Raw genomic sequence first — 17,296 nt, 5'->3', positions numbered from 1 at the left:
CCCCCCCCCTCCCCCCTTCTTTCTCCACTCTGTCCCTCTTTACCGACGCACGCTCCTCCACCCCTCTCTCCCTCCTCCTCCTCCTCCTCCTCCTCCTCCTGCTCCTCCTCCTCATCATCCTCCTCCTCCCCCCTCCCCCTCCTCCCCCTCCCCCCTCCTCCTCTTTCTCCTCCTCCTCCTCCTCCTCTCTCTCCTCCTCCTTCTGCTCTCTAGTCAGCTGTTCCAGCACAACCACAGTGCTTTCAGCTCCAGCCAGGGCAGCACTGAGGACTTGTTTAGAGACAGCATCGACTCCTGCGACGTGGACATCACTGAGAAGGTACACACACACACGGACGTCTCTCACAGGCACACACATGCATACGAGGACTGGGGTGCGCACAGACACACACACAAATCAGCAGAACTCAGGTCATTTGAAATCAGCAGATCACTTCTTAATGTTTTTTATCACGGTATTGTTGCAAGTGTCCTTTTTTATGCTGTTGTTTGTTGGGGTGGCAGCTTGACAGTAGAGGACAGGAACAGGGTCAACAAACTGATAAAAAAGGCAGGATCCATTATTGGTATGAGCCCTGATTCTCTGGAGGTCATCACGGAGCAGAGAACCAGGAGGAAGCTTAGGACTGTCCTGTCACATGACGACCACCCCCTGCACTGCACTTTTGTTAGAAGTGGAAGGAGCAAACGTCTCCTGTTACCAAAGTGCTCTACAGAGAGATTCAGGAGGTCTTTTGTTCCTGCAGCAGCTAGGCTTTTTAATCATGACTGCTGATTTGATTTGATTTGATTTGATTGTATTACTGCACATTGCTCATTTGCACATCATAGTATTGTTATATTGTTATGTATTCCCTGTTTTAACCTTCTATTTTTACTGTGGTAGTGGACCACACTCCCCTGACTAACAAGTGACTATGCTTGTTTTATGTTGTTACTGTATTCCTGTTTTGTATGTTGTACAGACTATGGTGGCAAACCAGTTTCCCCATTGGGGATCAATAAAGTAAATCATCATCATCACTCTCCCCGTACTGTCAGACACTCAGACGTGAATTGGGCCCATGTGAAGAGTACCCGTGTTATTGTGTGTGTGTGTGTGTGTGTGTGTGTGGTGTCTAACAGTCCCACCGTGCTCTCACCCTCAGGTGAGCTACTTGGAGAAGAAAGTGACTGAGCTGGAGAACGACAGCCTAGCCAACGGGGACCTTAAGTCTAAACTCAAACATGAGAACACCCAGCTGGTTCACAGGTAACACACATACACAAGCAAGCAAGCTTGCAGGAAATGACATTATACAAAACAATTCTTTGACCGTGCGCGTGCGTGTGTGTGTGTTAGGGTCCATGAGCTGGAGGAGCAGATGAAGGACCAGGAGACGCGGGCGGAGCAGACTCTGGAGGAGGAGCTGAGGAGACACAGAGAGGCCTTCAGCAAGATGGAGCGAGACAGGAACACGGAGATAGAGCTGCTCTGTAACAGGTACCTGGCTACACACACACACAACCTGGCTACACACACACACAACCTGGCTACACACACACACACACACAACCTGGCTACACACACACAGACGGACAAACACACAACCTGGCTACACACACACACACACGACCTGGTTACACACACACACAGACGGACAAACACACACACACACACCTCCCTGACGTACTACCTGCCGGCGTTGTGCAAACAGAGTTCAGCAGCTGGAGGAAGAGAACGGAGAGTCGAAGATGAACATGTGTCGGCTCAAGTCCCAGACAGAGAAGCTCGACCAGGTGCGTTCAGCTGTACCCAACACCCTGCATGTTTGGACAGCACGCGTGGGTGCATGCAGGTGTGCGTGCCTGCGTGCGTGCGACGTGTGTGTGTGTGTGTGATGTGTGTGCGTGCATGCTCGTGTGTGAGATGTGTGCGTTGCTGTGTGTGCGTGCATGCTCGTGTGTGTTGCTGTGTGTGTGTGTGAGTGTGAGGACTGAGCCCGTGTGGATGCCTCCGCCCCGCAGGAGAAGCAGCGGATGACGGACAAGCTGGAGGACACCAGTCTGCGTCTGAAGGATGAGATGGACCTCTACAGGAAGATGATGGGCAAGCTGTGGCAGAACCGACACGAGTTCCAGAAGGAGAGGGAGGCCATGCAGGAGGTACGGACGGGCGACACCCATACTGCCCACTAGATGGCGCTCAAAACGCCGTGTGCCGATGTGCACCTCCGTTCACAGATTCAAACAGATACACAGCACGGTAAACTATACAAATGTCATACTCAACCTCCCCTCCCCCCAATCCCTCCCTCTCTCTCCCTCTCCCTCCCTGTCCCCTCCCTCTCCATCTCCCCCACCCTTTCTTCCTCTTTCTCCCTCTCCTCTCTCCCCCCCCTCCCGTAGTTGATAGAGGACCTGCGTCGAGAGCTGGAGCACCTGCAGCTCTTCAAGCTGGAGACGGAGCACCCTGGCCAGGGGCGCGGCCTGTCCGAGTACAACGCCAAGACCCGGGAGATCGAGCTGGAGCACGAGGCCAAGAGGCTCAAACAGGTGCACAGAGCTCTCCTAACTTGGCCTAGCGTAGCCTAGCGTAGCGTAGTATAGCGTAGGAGGAGTATTTTCTTGTAGACGGTGCTGCCGGTCACCTCACCACCCACTGGATCTGACTCTCACACCCTTTTTTCCCTCCCTCCCTCCCTCCCTCCCTCCCTCCCTCCCTCCCTCCCTCCCTCCCTCCCTCCCTCCCCTCCCCTCCCCTCCCCTCCCCTCCCCTCCCCTCCCCTCCCTCCCTCCAGGAGAACCACAAGTTGAGGGACCAAAACGACGACCTGAACGCCCAGATCCTCAGCCTGAGTCTGTACGAGGCCAAGAACCTGTTTGCCTGCCACACCAAGGCCCAGTCGCTGGCCGCCGAGATCGACAACGCCTCGCGGGATGAGGTGAGTACGACCCCCCCCCCCCCCCCCCTCCCTCCCCCCAGGGGGCTAAAGTAGTATCCTCGGTCAGATGAACCTTGTACCCCCCCCCCCCCCCCATCCCCAGTGGTGAGACACTTGTGTTACAAATAGTCCGGTCGATAAAGACGCAAACTCTCTCTTCTCTGCTTGTTGTCTCTCCTTTCCTCCCACAATCTCTCTCGTCGTTGCTCCCTCTCGCCCTCGATCTCTCTGCCCCTCGCTCTCTCGCCCTCTCTCTTCCTCCTTCTCTCTCTCAACCTCTCTCCTTCTCTCTCTCTCTGCCACTCTCTCTCGCCCTCTCTTCCTCCTTCTCTCTCTCATCCTCTCTCCTTCTCTCTCTCTGCCACTCTCTCTCGCCCTCTTTCTTCCTCCTTCTTTCTCTCACCCTCTCTCCTCTCTCTCTCTGCCACTTTCTCTCGCCCTCTCTCTTCCTCCTTCTCTCTCTGTCTGCCTCTCTCTCTCTCCGTCTCTCTTCAGCTGGTGGATGCTCTTAAAGAGCAGGAGGAGATCAACTACCGTCTGAGGCAGTACATGGACAAGATCATACTAGCCATCCTGGATCACAACCCCTCCATCCTGGAGATTAAGAGTTAGACACAAACACACACCGCACACCCTCAAACACACCTTAATGCGTTTAAAACACACAATCCACAACACACCACGATCCACACTGGACCCACTGGGGCCCCACGGGCCGGGTTGTGGAACTGCAGTTCCAACCCTAAACAGACTCTCATAGGACAGTGTTTACAGTTCACAAATGTAATTTGTTGATCAATCTGTCAATCACTGTTCACAGTAAAAGCCCCTTTAGCCGTTTACCCTATTTGGTACCATATGATGGAAAAAAAATGATACATTACCACTGAGATGTATGATGGCAGGATAATGCGTTGGAAGATGACACACAAAAAAAAGACAACATTTTCATTTGAAGTTATGTAGACTACACACTACCTCTGGGTTGGCTAATGTCAGTATTATTGTCCGATAATGTATTATATTATTATTTATTCCCACAAAATGTGACTATTGAAGACAAGTGTGTGATTGGGCAGCCTACCATTTGCAGACATGGTTAATATGGGGGTTTCAAATTCCTCTTAGTGACTAGAGATGATTGAGATTACAAACATGAAGGTTATTGGTGATTTCGGGTTTGCATGGTGTTCTGATGGTGAGGTGTCATGTTATGGAAACCGTTTTGTCCTGGCCCAAGTTCAGAAAAGCCGTTTCGAGTTGGTCACGTTGCTTGATGGTATTGGCCATATTTCTGGGATGGGTTTGGCTTTGTGAGTACCTGGAGCAGGCTACCATGTGGGGGCTGATGTGGGACGTTGGTTTCTGAATGCTAAATACACACGTACGTGGAATCTGGATAGCCCAAAGCCGGAGACCACGGTGTTAGGGGACCAAGATCAGGGCTCAGTGACAGCGTGGCGGGGACCATGGGTGTGTGCGAACACTGTGGAGTGGCTTCCTCTCCTCGTCTCCTCTCCTCGTTGACTTTCCTTTCTTTCTGATTTGGTCAAATGGTAGGGTTCAAAGCTAGGACGCATGCTTGTTTGGGTATGTCCTCTACCCTTGTCAGGTCAGTGCAGGTCAAGGAATGATCATCAGGAAAGGAGGATAAAACGGAGACACACCCCAAATCCTACTCTCTTATATAATTTGATTTCACTACCCCAGCTTTTCTCTGGATGCGGAGAATAAAGTTTTGTTGTGCTTGTGATGCACAGTGGCCTGTTGGGAACGGTTAAGGCTGGTTGTGTGACTTGTTTATAATGACTTGACTAAAAGGTGATTGAAGCCTGGTTCCTTGTGAGTGTAGTGAACACCAGAACCGCCTTGCACTCGTGGGCCATGTATAGTTACAGCATAACTGGTCAAGGTGAACTTGGAATATAATGCTGATGGGGGATAAAACAATTGAGACAAAAAAAGTTATTTTGAGGACAGCATTAGAACCTAGAGATAAATGTTTATTTTTCATACAAATCTGCTATAATGGATTTTTTGTGGAGCTCTATGTTTATGCATACTCATTGTCAATACTTTGGATTTCATATCTTCGACAGAGCAGATCAAGGCCGAGTCTGTTTACAGTCAGGACGCTTCCTTCCCTAATCTCCTTCCTTCACAACACACTTGTCGAGAGATGTTGTCATGTTTAAAGAGTCCTTCAGAGACAAAGGAAGACAAGTCAAATCATTAAGACTGCTACATTAGGAGTTCCCACTGAAATTCCTGTCATCTCCTACTCTGTCTGTGACTCCGTACGAGACACAAACCTGTCTGTAACAAACACCATGAAATGGATAACAGCTGTGACAAAAAACATTAGATGTAGTGTATAGTGGTTAGGGTTAAAGGTCATTGTCAGGGGTATACAGCTCCTTTGTGAAGGTCATGAATGTACATCACTTCATACATTATCTTGTAGATTTCACATAGCTAGCCCCGACTTCAGGTGCATCACAGCATATGATCTATGATTGTGTCGCTATAGCTAAGAAGCAGCGAATAGTGAGTTGCTGTACACACAGACACACACAAACACACCCTGTTTTGTCCCACACACAACCATTTGTGCAATGAAGCAAAACTAGTTATGATTAACTGTTTTGTATTGTTTCTTTCTGTGCATGTGTTAATGGTTTCCTTGGTTTGTGCCTTTGTACAATAGATGTCTGACACACACACACATCTGTTTTTTCTGGCCACTTTGATTTTGTCTATCGATGTGAGTGAGCTTTCTAACACATTGTAGCATCTTTTTTTCCTACATTGTAAATGTTGTACATAATCTAGTTACTATTTGTATTTATGTGCCACTCATCAAACTTATTGAAGAAAAAGGCTGTCTTTTATACAGTTTTATGATGAAAAAGAGCAAAATATATATATATATAAATCTAGAGATTATATGTGTGACCTGGAAATGTATAGCACACTTAAATGATGTTGTCATAGCTACTGTATGTACTTGGGTCCTCAACTTCTAACAGTTGTCTGTAACTCTGAGAAGAGCAGAGACTCAGTTTAGCCCTAGGACTTGAACAGTCTTTAGACACAAGATGTAGTGAGATGTAGTCACCTCGCACTAAGATCACTGATGTTATTTTCTTTGCTCATGTACTGGTCCTACAGTGAGTGATATGTTGTACAAACTTGAACATGTAAATAAAAATCAATTTGCTTTGGCATGACCAAGTATGAGTGTGTGACTCATGACCTCTTCTTGTGCAGACTACTCTCTGTGTAAAGCAGAGAGTAGTCTGCGAGTGCAGCCAAAAGACTGAAGCGCCTAAACTGTGGATAATCGTTCTGAAAAAGAGAATGGGGACTAGCTTGAATTTGGATGCATCCCTTTATTCATACGATGATTGAATGTGCTTTTCGGTGTTGGATTTGTTCAGGGAGTCCAGGTATCCTGAACAATCATTTTGCATCTATTCAGTAATCAACATGAAGCTGAGGAGCAATCGGGGACAAAGGTTTGGATGAGATCTCCCAACCTGGCAACCTTGGGGAACACTAAGACACCTTGTTCATGTGTGAAGTAGATGTAAAAAAAATAATAATAATCACATTTGGTAGAGTGTACCACAGGTTCTGTCAACACCCAGCTTTGCTCCAGCCCTTGTGCACACCAAGTCCCTCAAGGTTAGGCCCTCCACAGTAACTGTGTGGATGTCATAGCGGTCAGCAGATGCTTACAGTCACAGTGGGCAAGTGTAGATAGAGAGGCAGTGCTGCATTTATATCAGAACATGAGGAGCATACAGAGAAGAAAGGGATGAAAACAAATACAGTTTGTTAGGGTTTGGAAATGTACAGGGATCAGTACAACATGGAAGTTAGTGGATTTTCTGAGGACACGAGACATTCCTCAAGGATCATTAAGAGACTTAAAGAGAATATAGTAAAATAGCGTTCAGACCAAGTTTAAAATGTATATCTGTAAATACATGTGCATCCATGCTTATGGGTGTCTGTGTAAGTGAATGATGGCAATGACGCTATTGGAAATTAGCTGTACGCACACCGTACTGTAACGCATTCGGACGAGAAACCCTTCTCTTGATGGGGGTAGGAGAAGGGTGTAGTACCGTGTTTTGTCTGTTTGGCGCTGTGTTACAACTGGACAAGACACACCTATCAGATCTGTTCTGACAAAAGGAGTTGCTGGCATCGAAAAAACTGTCTCCGGCAAAATTCATTCTGGACTGGGCTGAGCGAAAAGCGAATCAAGACATCCAATTCATCTTTACTCTTACATTAAGGCAGATCAACTTGCTGAGATAGGAAAGCTACAGTTTGGTCGATCTCCTTCTGGAATGCATTTCAGAGGCTACGTTGATGAGTGAAAGTGACAAGAAATGTCTCCGTCACATCTTTGGTCACTTACAAACATCTCAATGACCACGAAGGATAATATCAAACTTTGTTTGTGTTGGAAGATCTAGATGAGTGTCGACCCCCACTAGAGTCCTTCAAATGTCAGAGCTGCTGTGATTAGTGGCGTGTTCAGGGAGTGGCCTAGGGTGGCACGGGCCACCCCTGAAATCTGATTGGCCACCCCAATATCTTACATTACATTTACATTTACATTACATTTACATTTATTCATTTAGCAGACGCTTTTGTCCAAAGCGACTTCCAAGAGAGAGCTTCACAAAGTGCATAGGTCACTGATAATAACAACAAGATAGCCCCACAGCATTGCGGGTAGTCAAAAACAAGAAGTACATATTGTGGACAACCAAAAAATAGTGCTAAAGGGAAGAAACCATAAGAGCATGTAGTTAAACAAGTTAAAATTACACAACATTGATCTCTAAGTGCAGGTGTACCTGTAGGAAAGCAATAAAAATAGGATTAACTAAAAAAAAAAAGAAGAATACAACAGTTTAAATCAGCTACCACTAACCAACAAGAGCAACAGTCTAAGCAAGAGTCATTGTGAACCTTGAGGAAACTAGCGTTGGATTCAGCAAACCATTCCTAAGTACCATTGTACTCCCGGAACAAGTGCGTCTTGAGCCTTCTCTTGAAGGTGGAGAGACAGTCCGTGTCTCTGATGGAGGTGGGGAGTTGATTCCACCATTGGGGTGCCAGGCAGGAGAAGAGCTTGTGCTGGGACCGGGCGGTCTTGAGAGGTGGGACCACCAGGCGGTTGTCTGAAGAAGACCGTAGGTGGCGGGTGGGGGTGTAAGGCTGCAGGAGAGACTTGATGTAGTCGGGCGCAGTTCCATTCACTGCTCGGAAGGTCAGTACCAGGGTCTTGAATCTGATGCGGGCCGTTATGGGTAGCCAGTGGAGGGAGATGAGGAGCGGGGTAACGTGGGAGCGTCTGGGTAGATTGTAGACCAGACGGGCCGCTGCGTTCTGAATTCTCTGAAGAGGGCGGGTTGCGCATGATGGGAGACCGGCGAGCAGCGAGTTGCAGTAGTCCAACTTGGAGAGGACAAGTGCTTGGACAAGCAGCTGGGTGGAGTGCTCAGACAGGTATCTCCTGATCTTCCGGATGTTGTAGAGGGTGAATCTACACGACCGGGAGACCGCAGCAATGTGGGCCGTGAGGGAGAGCTCGTTGTCCATGGTCACCCCAAGGTTCCTGGCAGAGGATGAGGGGGTCACCGTCGCAGATCCCAGGGTGATTGAGAAGTCATGGGAGATGGAGGGTTTGGCCGGGATGATGAGAAGTTCTGTTTTGGCAAGGTTCAGCTGGAGATGGTGCTCAGTCATCCAGGCGGAGATGTCTGCGAGGCAGGCCTCAATCCTAGCTGAGATCCCCGGATCGGTCGGAGGGAATGACAGGTACAGCTGCGTGTCGTCAGCGTAGCAGTGGTAGGAGAAGCCATGGGAGGTGATGATTGGTCCAAGTGAGGTGGTGTACAGAGAGAAGAGGAGGGGACCAAGGACGGAGCCCTGTGGGACACCAGTGGAGAGCTGGCGTGGGCCTGACAGTTTGCCTCCCCAGGAGACCTGGTAGGATCTTCCCGACAGGTAGGATGAGATCCACTGGAGTGCAGTGCCAGTGATGCCCATCTCAGAAAGTCTGGAGAGCAGGATCTGGTGGTTAACCGTATCAAACGCCGCAGAAAGGTCCAGCAGAATGATGACGGATGACCTGGAAGCCGCTCTGGCAGACTGGAGGGCAGTGGTGACTGAAAGGAGGGCAGTCTCTGTGGAGTGGCCGGTCTTGAAGCCCGATTGGTTGGGGTCGAGCAGTTTGTTCTGAGAAAGGAAGTTAGACAGTTGGTTAGATACAGCACGTTCAATTGTTTTAGAAAAGAAGGGCAACAATGATACCGGTCTGTAGTTCTGGAGGACGGCAGGGTTAAGGGAGGGTTTTTTGAGTAAAGGGGTAACTCTGGCCTGTTTGAAGGCAGAGGGGAAGGTGCCAGAGGTAAGAGAGGAGTTTAGAACATGGAGCAGAAAAGTTATGATAGAGGGGGAGATGGTTTGAAAGAGAGGGGAGGGGACAGGATCAAGGGGACAGGAGGTGGGGCGATGAGAGAGAATGAGGTCAGAGAGCTCTGCTCTGAGCTCTGAGATCTTAAAATATGATTGGCTATATGCCCAGTCAGAGGCGGGCCACCCCTTGTGCCACCCCTATCAAAAATGTCTCGACACGCCCCTTGCTGTGATGTTACAGAATCACCATCAGTGGATGTGCTGCTCACAAACCTCATCAAGGGGAAGCTGCTCTCCTCTGGATAACCTCCCGACCGGAAGCAGCAGCCAATCAGATCCCATCTGATTATCTTGATCTGGTGAAAGAGGTACGAGGGGTTCAATGACCCACAGAAGGAGGAGTACTTCATGAAGAGAATCAGTGATGTGAAACAGGCCTAAAGCATCTTCTCCCACAGCAAGTCATCCAGGAGCCTTTACATCATGTGCCACATACCAGTCTTCTCTTGGATTTCTGCAACAGTTCTAGAGAAGATGGATAGAGAAGGTGGTGGAATGCCAAAGACCCTGACTCAAATGTGCTCTCAGTAATATTATAGGGTGTGTTTCATAATGATCATGAACACACACAGACACATCCACAAACAGCCTACATATAAACATTGTAAACGATTTAACAGTTGCTTTTTTCAAATGAAAAAGGTTATCCAGCATTTTGATATATTTGTATTATAATTATCATCTGGAACTGTGTATATAATTGTTAGGAGAAGCTCTTGAAATAATGGTGTTTAATGTTGTCAAAATAAAACATCTTTGCCAATGTAGAGTAGGCCTACTAGGTTCTATTTTATTAAAGAAAACGACTTTATAGTCAAAAAAATATTACATTGACTGTTATAGTACACTGTAGTGTTAAACCTAGAAAGACAAGCCTCACATAGAAGTGTGTGTGTGTCTGTATGTGTGTGTGTGTGTGTGTTTGTGTGTGTGTGTGTGTGTGTGTATGTGTGTGTGTGTGTGTGTGTGTGTGTGTGTGTGTGTGTGTGTGTGTGTGTGTGTGTGTGTGAGAGAGAGAGAGTCGAGAGAGAGAGTCCAGAGAGAGAGTCCAGAGAGAGTCCAGAGAGAGAGTCCAGAGAGAGTCCAGAGAGAGTCCAGAGAGAGAGAGTTCAGAGAGAGAGGGAGAATTCAGAGAGAGAGAGTTCAGAGAGAGAGGGAGAATTCAGAGAGAGAGAGTTCAGAGAGAGAGTTCAGAGAGAGAGTTCAGAGAGAGTTCAGAGAGAGATAATTCAGAGAAAGAGAGAGTTCAGAGAGAGAGAGTTCAGAGAGAGAGTTTCAGAGAGAGAGAGAGTTCAGAGAGAGTTCAGAGAGAGAGAATTCAGAGAAAGAGAGAGTTCAGAGAGAGAGTTCAGAGAGAGAAAGAGAGAGAAAGAGAGAGAGACAGAGACAGAGAGAGAGAGAGAGAGAGAGAGAGAGAGAGAGAGAGAGAGAGAGAGAGAGAGAGAGAGAGAGAGTCGGATATTTCATTATATAGTTGTACTAACGCGTGTTAAAAGTTACGAACCTTGTTCGTTACATGGGGACTGATACAAGCTGAGCTCGCACCCTCCGGATGTACTTGATGTGTTTGATTGGTGTCTGCAGAGTAGGAGATGCCTCTGCCTGTACAGGTCTTTAACTTTCAGGTAAACTTGTATTTTCGTATCGGTTTTCTCCTATTTGCTCAGTTTAAAGTTCGTCTGACAGGGAATATCAGACGGCTGGTCATCTTTTCATAGAAGGATTCAGTTTGCTCCTCAAAGCACATTTATTAACTCATCGTTAGCTGTCAAGCTAAGCGATGTCGAGCTAGCTAGCTGTAGCTAGTAAAACTGTAACATGGCAAAATCCTGTGACCGAGGGTGCCCTGGGCAGTTGGCCATCAGACACTAATAGCTGAAATTTAGTATGGTGTGTGAAACTGAGTTGGTTTCCTCCACTGTAACACGTCGCTGTGAGTTTCAAATTAAAGTTTTATTTTTGTCAGTTATCTTGCAAATTTTCAAAGCAGTTAGCTAGCTCTGTCCACTCCTTGTAAGCCAAAATGCCCAGTTAGTGTTGCTGTGAAACTAGCTACAGTACGTGTGCGGATTTAAGCTGCCAAGGCAAACCAAACCATCTGACCGTCTGACAACTTAGAAACCAGCTCTCTAGCTTGATAATGTCAAAGAAAGTCGAGTCAACATCCATTTGCAGAATGTCGATTCTGTTTATTGAAAGTTATAGTAACGTTCGTTTTCTAGAACCGTGCAGAAAACAATGGCTATGAAGCAAGCTTGTCTCCACGGTAATGTTAGGTGGATTGACCATCTCAAATAAGTCAGGGAGTCTTTGTTTGGCTTGGCACCTGCCTATACAGCCAGCCATTACACACCACCTCCCAGCCAGCCAACTATGTATATATATATAGACATATTGAAATAGTCTCAAAGGGCATCACCAATATCTCAATGTTTCTCTGAGTCTGAGCCAAGGGGGGTGAGTACTTGACTGTCTCCCTCACCCCTCTTCAGGAGAGTGCAGTGTCAGGTGTGGGGGTGGCTGCAGGGGTGGAGCAGGATGAGACGGAGGCCAGCGAGCTGGGCAGGGCCAGGGCCAGAGAGGGGGAGCAGAGGGGCAGGAGCGGTGCATGTGACCAGGCCCGGGAGTCTCCCTGGACCGGCCTGCTGCTCCTCCCCGCCGCCTCCCCCCCGCGTAGCAGCAGGTCAGAGCTGCGCCTCCCCGTCACGGCGGGGGACTCGGCCTTGAGGAGCAGCCTCTCTGCGTGCTCCCTCCTCCCTAAGGTAACCGCAGCAGCTGTCGCTGGGCAGATTAGCTCGACCGATGAACGGGGGCTGGATGGCCGATGCGATCTTTCGCACGCGCCAAAGAGATTTAGCTTTGCGCCATCGACAGCGCACTCGTAACCTTCTCGGGGTCATGTTCACGATTCAAAAACGAGGTCGGTTTGTAGCCGGTGTGTGGTGAAACTTACTCCTCGAGTATGTATCAGGCCACCCGCGTCAACGAATTGCTAGCTTTTCGTTGGCGTAGTAGTCTTACAGATTTGCCGGTCTGAAATGGTTTCCATGCAGATGTTGATCCGTGTGCTTGGATGAATTCTGTGGTTGAGCTGGGCTCCTCTCTCCCAGGGGTCTGTGGAGCCCATGCAGATTGATGCCGAAGCTCGGGAAGAGCAGCAGAACGACCCGGACAGCAGCTATGTGGTGGAGAACTCCACACTGGTACGTCACCTCAGACCTCAGAACCTGAACAGAGAACCAACAAAGCCATGTGTGTGGTAGCTGTTTGTCGGCTGTCACCTCTTGGTTACTACTCTGCACTCTGCACCTGATGCCCTTGGTGCCCTCTGCACCTGATGAGTGGAATGGAAATGTGTCCATTTTGAATAATAGTGATACGACGACGACCACGATTATTACATGTGTACGTCATCACGTACATACGGGGGGTGGGTGAGAGTGCAGTTTGTACCAGGGTCCTAACTCATATAATTCCTTCCTTCCCCCTACCCCCCCCCCCCCCCCCCCCCCCCCCCCCCAAGCGAAACCTTCAACTTCTTGTGTCAGTATGTATTGACATCTGCCTCCTTTTACTCATTCCGTTTCCGTCTTTCTCTCTGTGTGTTTCTCTCCCTATTTCTCTCTCTCTCTGTGTGTGTCGGTCTCTCTCCCTCTTTTTCTGTGCGCGTCTCTCTCTGTGTCTCTCTCCTCTCCCTCCTCTCTCTCCCTCCCTTTGTCTCTGTGTCTCTCTCCTCTCCCTCCTCTCGCTCCCTCCCTTTGTCTCTGTGTCTCTCTCCTCTCCCTCCTCTCTCTCCCTCCCTTTGTCTCTGTGTCTCTCTCCTCTCCCTCCTCTCTCTCCCTCCCTTTGTCTCTGTGTCTCTCTCCTCTCCCTCCTCTCTCTCCCTCCCTTTGTCTCTGTGTCTCTCTCCTCTCCCTCCTCTCTCTCCCTCCCTCTGTCTCTGTGCAGGACCTGGAGCAGTATGCGTCCAGCTACAGCGGCCTGATGAGGATCGAGCGGCTGCACTTCGTGGCGGAGCACTGCCCCCGGCTGAGGGCCGAGGCCCTGAAGATGGCCCTGGCCGCCCTCCAGGGGACCTTCAACGTGGACGCGTACGAGGAGATCCACCGCAAGCTCTCCGACGCCCCACGGTGAGAGAGAGAGAGAGGGGGAAAGAGAGAGAGAGTGAGACAGAGGACGGGGGAAGGAGAGAGAGAGAGAGGGAGAGAGAGGAGGGGGTTAGAGAGAGAGAGAGAATCAAGTAGTAGCTGACCTGCAAGTAGCAGGAATCTGCATGTGTGACAGTATAACATTATATTTAGGCACGGGAAATAAAAAATGGTGTGTGCCTACTGCCCTGTGTGCTAACATCGCTCCCCCCCCCCCCTCCAGGGAGGTCCAGGGGGTCCCAGACGCAGTGCCCGAGGGGGGGGCGGAGCCGCCTTCCCTAGACTCGGCCTGGGCCGAGTCCACCAGGAAGAGGGCTCTGCTCAAACTGGAGAAACTGGACACGGACCTGAAGAACTACAAGGGCAACTCCATCAAAGAGAGCATAAGGTACACACACACACGCGCACGCAGGCAGTGTTTTCCAAGCGTGTGGTTAGACGTACGTGGTGCCCCTTTCTCACCGTGAACTGTGGGGGAGAGTCTCATTCAGGGTGAGCAACAGGAAGAGACACCGGGGCTGCGAACCCGAGCCATGTCTATCCTACCGTGTTGCCCTGCTCAGGAACCCTCCCTCCCATTTCCCCCTCCCTCCCGTTCCCCCTCAGGAGAGGTCACGATGACCTGGGCGACCACTACCTGGACTGCGGTGACCTCAGCAACGCCCTCAAGTGCTACTCCCGCGCCCGCGACTACTGCACCAGCGCCAAGCACGTCGTCAACACGTGTCTCAACGTCATCAAGGTAGCTGCTTGGCCCCCGCGACACGTCCTGCGACCCACAATCTGATGCCTCTTCCTTTGATTTATTTCCCCTTCCCCTTTCCTCCCTTGCAGGTCAGCGTGTACCTCCAGAACTGGTCGCACGTACTTAGCTACGTAAGCAAGGCTGAATCCACCCCGGACATGGCAGAGGTGAGCACGGACGCGCTGGAGAAGGACTGACACACATGCGCACGCACACACACGCGCGTGCTGTAGGTGGTGAATGCTAAAATCACAAATTCATTCTTAACTTCTTAAATTACTTGAGTCTTTTTTTTCCTCTCTCTCTTTCCAATTTCAGCAAAGAGGAGAGCGAGATAGTCAAAACCAAGCGGTCCTTACCAAACTCAAATGTGCTGCAGGTAGAGTTTAGTAATAGATAGACCACATATTTCAGTTAAGATTCCTATATGTTGAATGTATACACCTTCCTGCCAAAGTAAACTCCTTGTCTGTGCAAACTTTCATGGCGATTAAAACCTATTCCGATTCGGAAGAGCATTTCTGTCTACTTGAAACCCGTTATCCGACAGCCTCGCAGATGGGGGTGGGGATACAGGCCTCGTTCTCCCACACACACAGCTAGCACCGACGCACAGAACCCCTTGCTCGAGCCAGGAGGCCGGTAGGAGCCTGTCGGGGAGTGGCCCGAACGCTAGCATCAATAGCTGTGTTCCAGGGAGTTTCTGTGTCTGTGTGTTTTCCTCCAGGCCTGGCAGAGCTGGCCTCCAGGAAGTACAAACCTGCTGCCGAGTGCTTCCTCCTCGCGTCGTTCGACCACTGCGACTTCCCAGAGGTGAGGCGGCCGCCGCCGTTTGTCCTGACCGGGGGAAACGCGACCGACCCCGACACCTTTTGAGAACGTCGGTTTCGAAATGGAGTCGTTTTGAACGTCGACGCGATGCGACCGCGTAAAGACACAGGGCCCAGTGCTAACGTAGCCTTGTGGATGATGCTGTGGAAACACTGATTGTGTCTGTGTGTGTGTGGGGGGGGGGTCCCTCCAGCTCCTGTCCCCCAGTAACGTAGCTGTGTACGGGGTCATGTGTGCTCTGGCCACCTTCGACAGACAGGAGCTCCAGAGAAACGTCATCTTCAGCAGGTAGGTGTGGCCCCCCACGGGGCCGACAGGAAACGCACCAAACAAGCTACGTGTCTGTCGAACGACCCACGTCTGTCCCTCCTGTGACCACGGCTCTACTCGACGACACTGACTTCTCTCTCCCGTCCCCCCCCGTACCCCATTTCCGTCCCCCCGTTTAGTTCATTTAAGTTCTTTTTAGAGTCGGAGCCTCAGGTCCACGACGTCCTCGTCAAGTTCCACGAGTCCAAGTACGCGTCGTGTCTCAAACTGCTCGACGACATGAAGGTACGCCTCGCCGGGCCTCTCCCCGGAAGCCAAGGGCGCGTTCCCGCGGAACGTTCCGGCGCCGGTTGGCGTCAGCCCCGTGCCCACTGACGCCTGTTCCCCTCTGCGGTCAGGGCAACCTTCTGCTGGATATGTACCTGGCCCCCCACGTGACCACTCTGTACACACAGATCCGGAACCGAGCCCTCGTACAGGTGAGGCACCACGCTCACGCACTCTCCTGCGGTCCGCGTGTCGGTTGCAGGGCTAGAGCATCACGCGTGTGTGTGTGTGTGTCAGTACTTCAGCCCATACGCGTCGGCAGACTTGACCAAGATGGCCCGGGCATTCCACACCAGCGTGGCAGCTCTGGAGGAGGAGGTCACCCAGCTCATACTGGAGGGAGTGGTCGACGCTCGCATCGACTCCCACAGCAAGGTCAGGCCCTCCGCCGCCACCAAAGGGGTTTGGTTCAGCTCTCCACAGCGCTATTCTTCCTTTTTAATTGTTGCTTGACCCGACTCGAAGGGGTCGTCACACACACACAGAAGGTGTCTCCATCAGTCGTGGCTTCAGTTCACCTTTCTTTTCAAGAGGTGATTCAAGAGAACCGTCTTCATTATAAATTTTTTTTAACCTGGCGTGACAAAACTCACACCAGCTTCCCGTCCTGAGCGACTTCCTGTCTCCCGTGTCAGATCCTGTATGCGCGCGACGTGGACCCGAGGGGCGCCACGTTCGACCGGTCCCTCCACGCGGGCGCGGGGTTCCAGAGGCGAGCCAAAGCCCTGCTCCTGCGGGCCGCCGTGCTGCGTGGACACGTCCACGTCAAGGTACCCGGAGAGCCCAGGTTTCCCCCCCACACACACACACGCCACGCCCGCTTCCTGCCTCCGGCCCATACCCAGTGGTGCTGGAACACGTGAGCGGAAGGGCTTCCTGCGAAATCCACAAAGGGGTTTGAAAGGATTTTGATGAAGTGGATTAGTGACTGTTTCTATGACCCCGCCCTCGCTCTCTCTCTCCTTCTCTGTCTCTGTCTCTCTCTGTGCTGTCTTCCAGTCACCCCAAAGAGAAGGCATCCAGGTGGAGTTCACCACTGCCAACAGCCAAACGTGGATGAGCACCAACATGTGAGAACGAGAACCCTCGTCCCCGTGCCCTCCTCTCTGGTGCCCCTTGGGAGGCACCATTACAGCCGGGGAGGGGGGGAGGGAGTCCAAAAACAACAACCTTCACAGACCTCCCCCCCCTTCTTCAGAGGATGGTACGATTCCCTGCTGAGAAGGAATATCACAATCGTACAGACTTTTTATTTAACGTTTAATTGTTTACGTATCGGGAGATGGATTGAAAGAAAAAAAAATTGTTGCTCGTTTTGGAAATATGAACGATGAAAGGAGGAGGAATGGAGTTTGTTGTCTGTAAGAGATGCAATTTCTCTGTGTCCGACAGATCTTTGATTATTAATCGACAAAAACCTCACCTCAGAACAAGCTTTTAAAATAAATCGAAAAACATGCCTCTCTTCTCCATCTTTGGCCTTTTGTAGGCTAGTGGGCATCCAACATGTATACACTGAACACATTCACAAAAAAAAGCTTCAAGCT

General features: G+C 50.2%; 2 protein-coding genes across 4 annotated transcripts in view; both read left to right on the top strand.

The window, feature by feature from the left end:
• rab11fip4a (RAB11 family interacting protein 4 (class II) a) overlaps nt 1-6,149 on the top strand; it is a 31,418-nt gene extending 25,269 nt beyond the window's left edge. For both annotated transcript variants that reach the window (XM_047037957.1, XM_047037955.1), the window contains 8 exons: nt 214-319; nt 1,149-1,252; nt 1,343-1,483; nt 1,698-1,779; nt 2,008-2,145; nt 2,389-2,535; nt 2,781-2,924; nt 3,420-6,149. In XM_047037957.1, the coding sequence (XP_046893913.1) occupies nt 214-319; nt 1,149-1,252; nt 1,343-1,483; nt 1,698-1,779; nt 2,008-2,145; nt 2,389-2,535; nt 2,781-2,924; nt 3,420-3,536 (979 nt within the window). In that variant the 3' untranslated portion in view covers nt 3,537-6,149. The remainder of the gene's footprint in view (nt 1-213; nt 320-1,148; nt 1,253-1,342; nt 1,484-1,697; nt 1,780-2,007; nt 2,146-2,388; nt 2,536-2,780; nt 2,925-3,419) is intronic.
• Nucleotides 6,150-10,822: 4,673 nt separating this feature from the next.
• On the top strand, nt 10,823-17,267 carry gps1 (G protein pathway suppressor 1). 2 transcript variants are annotated; one of them, XM_047037939.1, is made up of 15 exons: nt 10,823-11,053; nt 11,921-12,190; nt 12,539-12,631; nt 13,377-13,558; nt 13,800-13,964; nt 14,183-14,318; nt 14,411-14,488; nt 14,640-14,700; nt 15,049-15,134; nt 15,346-15,440; nt 15,602-15,707; nt 15,821-15,901; nt 15,987-16,124; nt 16,385-16,519; nt 16,749-17,267. In XM_047037939.1, exons 1-15 carry the CDS (start codon nt 11,021-11,023, stop codon nt 16,821-16,823), a joined length of 1,734 nt encoding a protein of 577 aa, XP_046893895.1. In that variant the 5' UTR covers nt 10,823-11,020; the 3' UTR covers nt 16,824-17,267. The 2 variants fall into 2 exon arrangements, with proteins under 2 accessions (XP_046893895.1, XP_046893896.1); XM_047037940.1 differs by lacking the exon at nt 11,921-12,190.
• Nucleotides 17,268-17,296: the final 29 nt, after the last annotated feature.

The sequence above is a fragment of the Hypomesus transpacificus genome, chromosome 17, assembly GCF_021917145.1.
Source record: "Hypomesus transpacificus isolate Combined female chromosome 17, fHypTra1, whole genome shotgun sequence".
NCBI lineage: Eukaryota > Metazoa > Chordata > Actinopteri > Osmeriformes > Osmeridae > Hypomesus > Hypomesus transpacificus.
The sequence above is the reverse complement of the archived record's forward strand: the minus strand, read 5'-3'. Positions and strand labels throughout refer to the sequence as shown.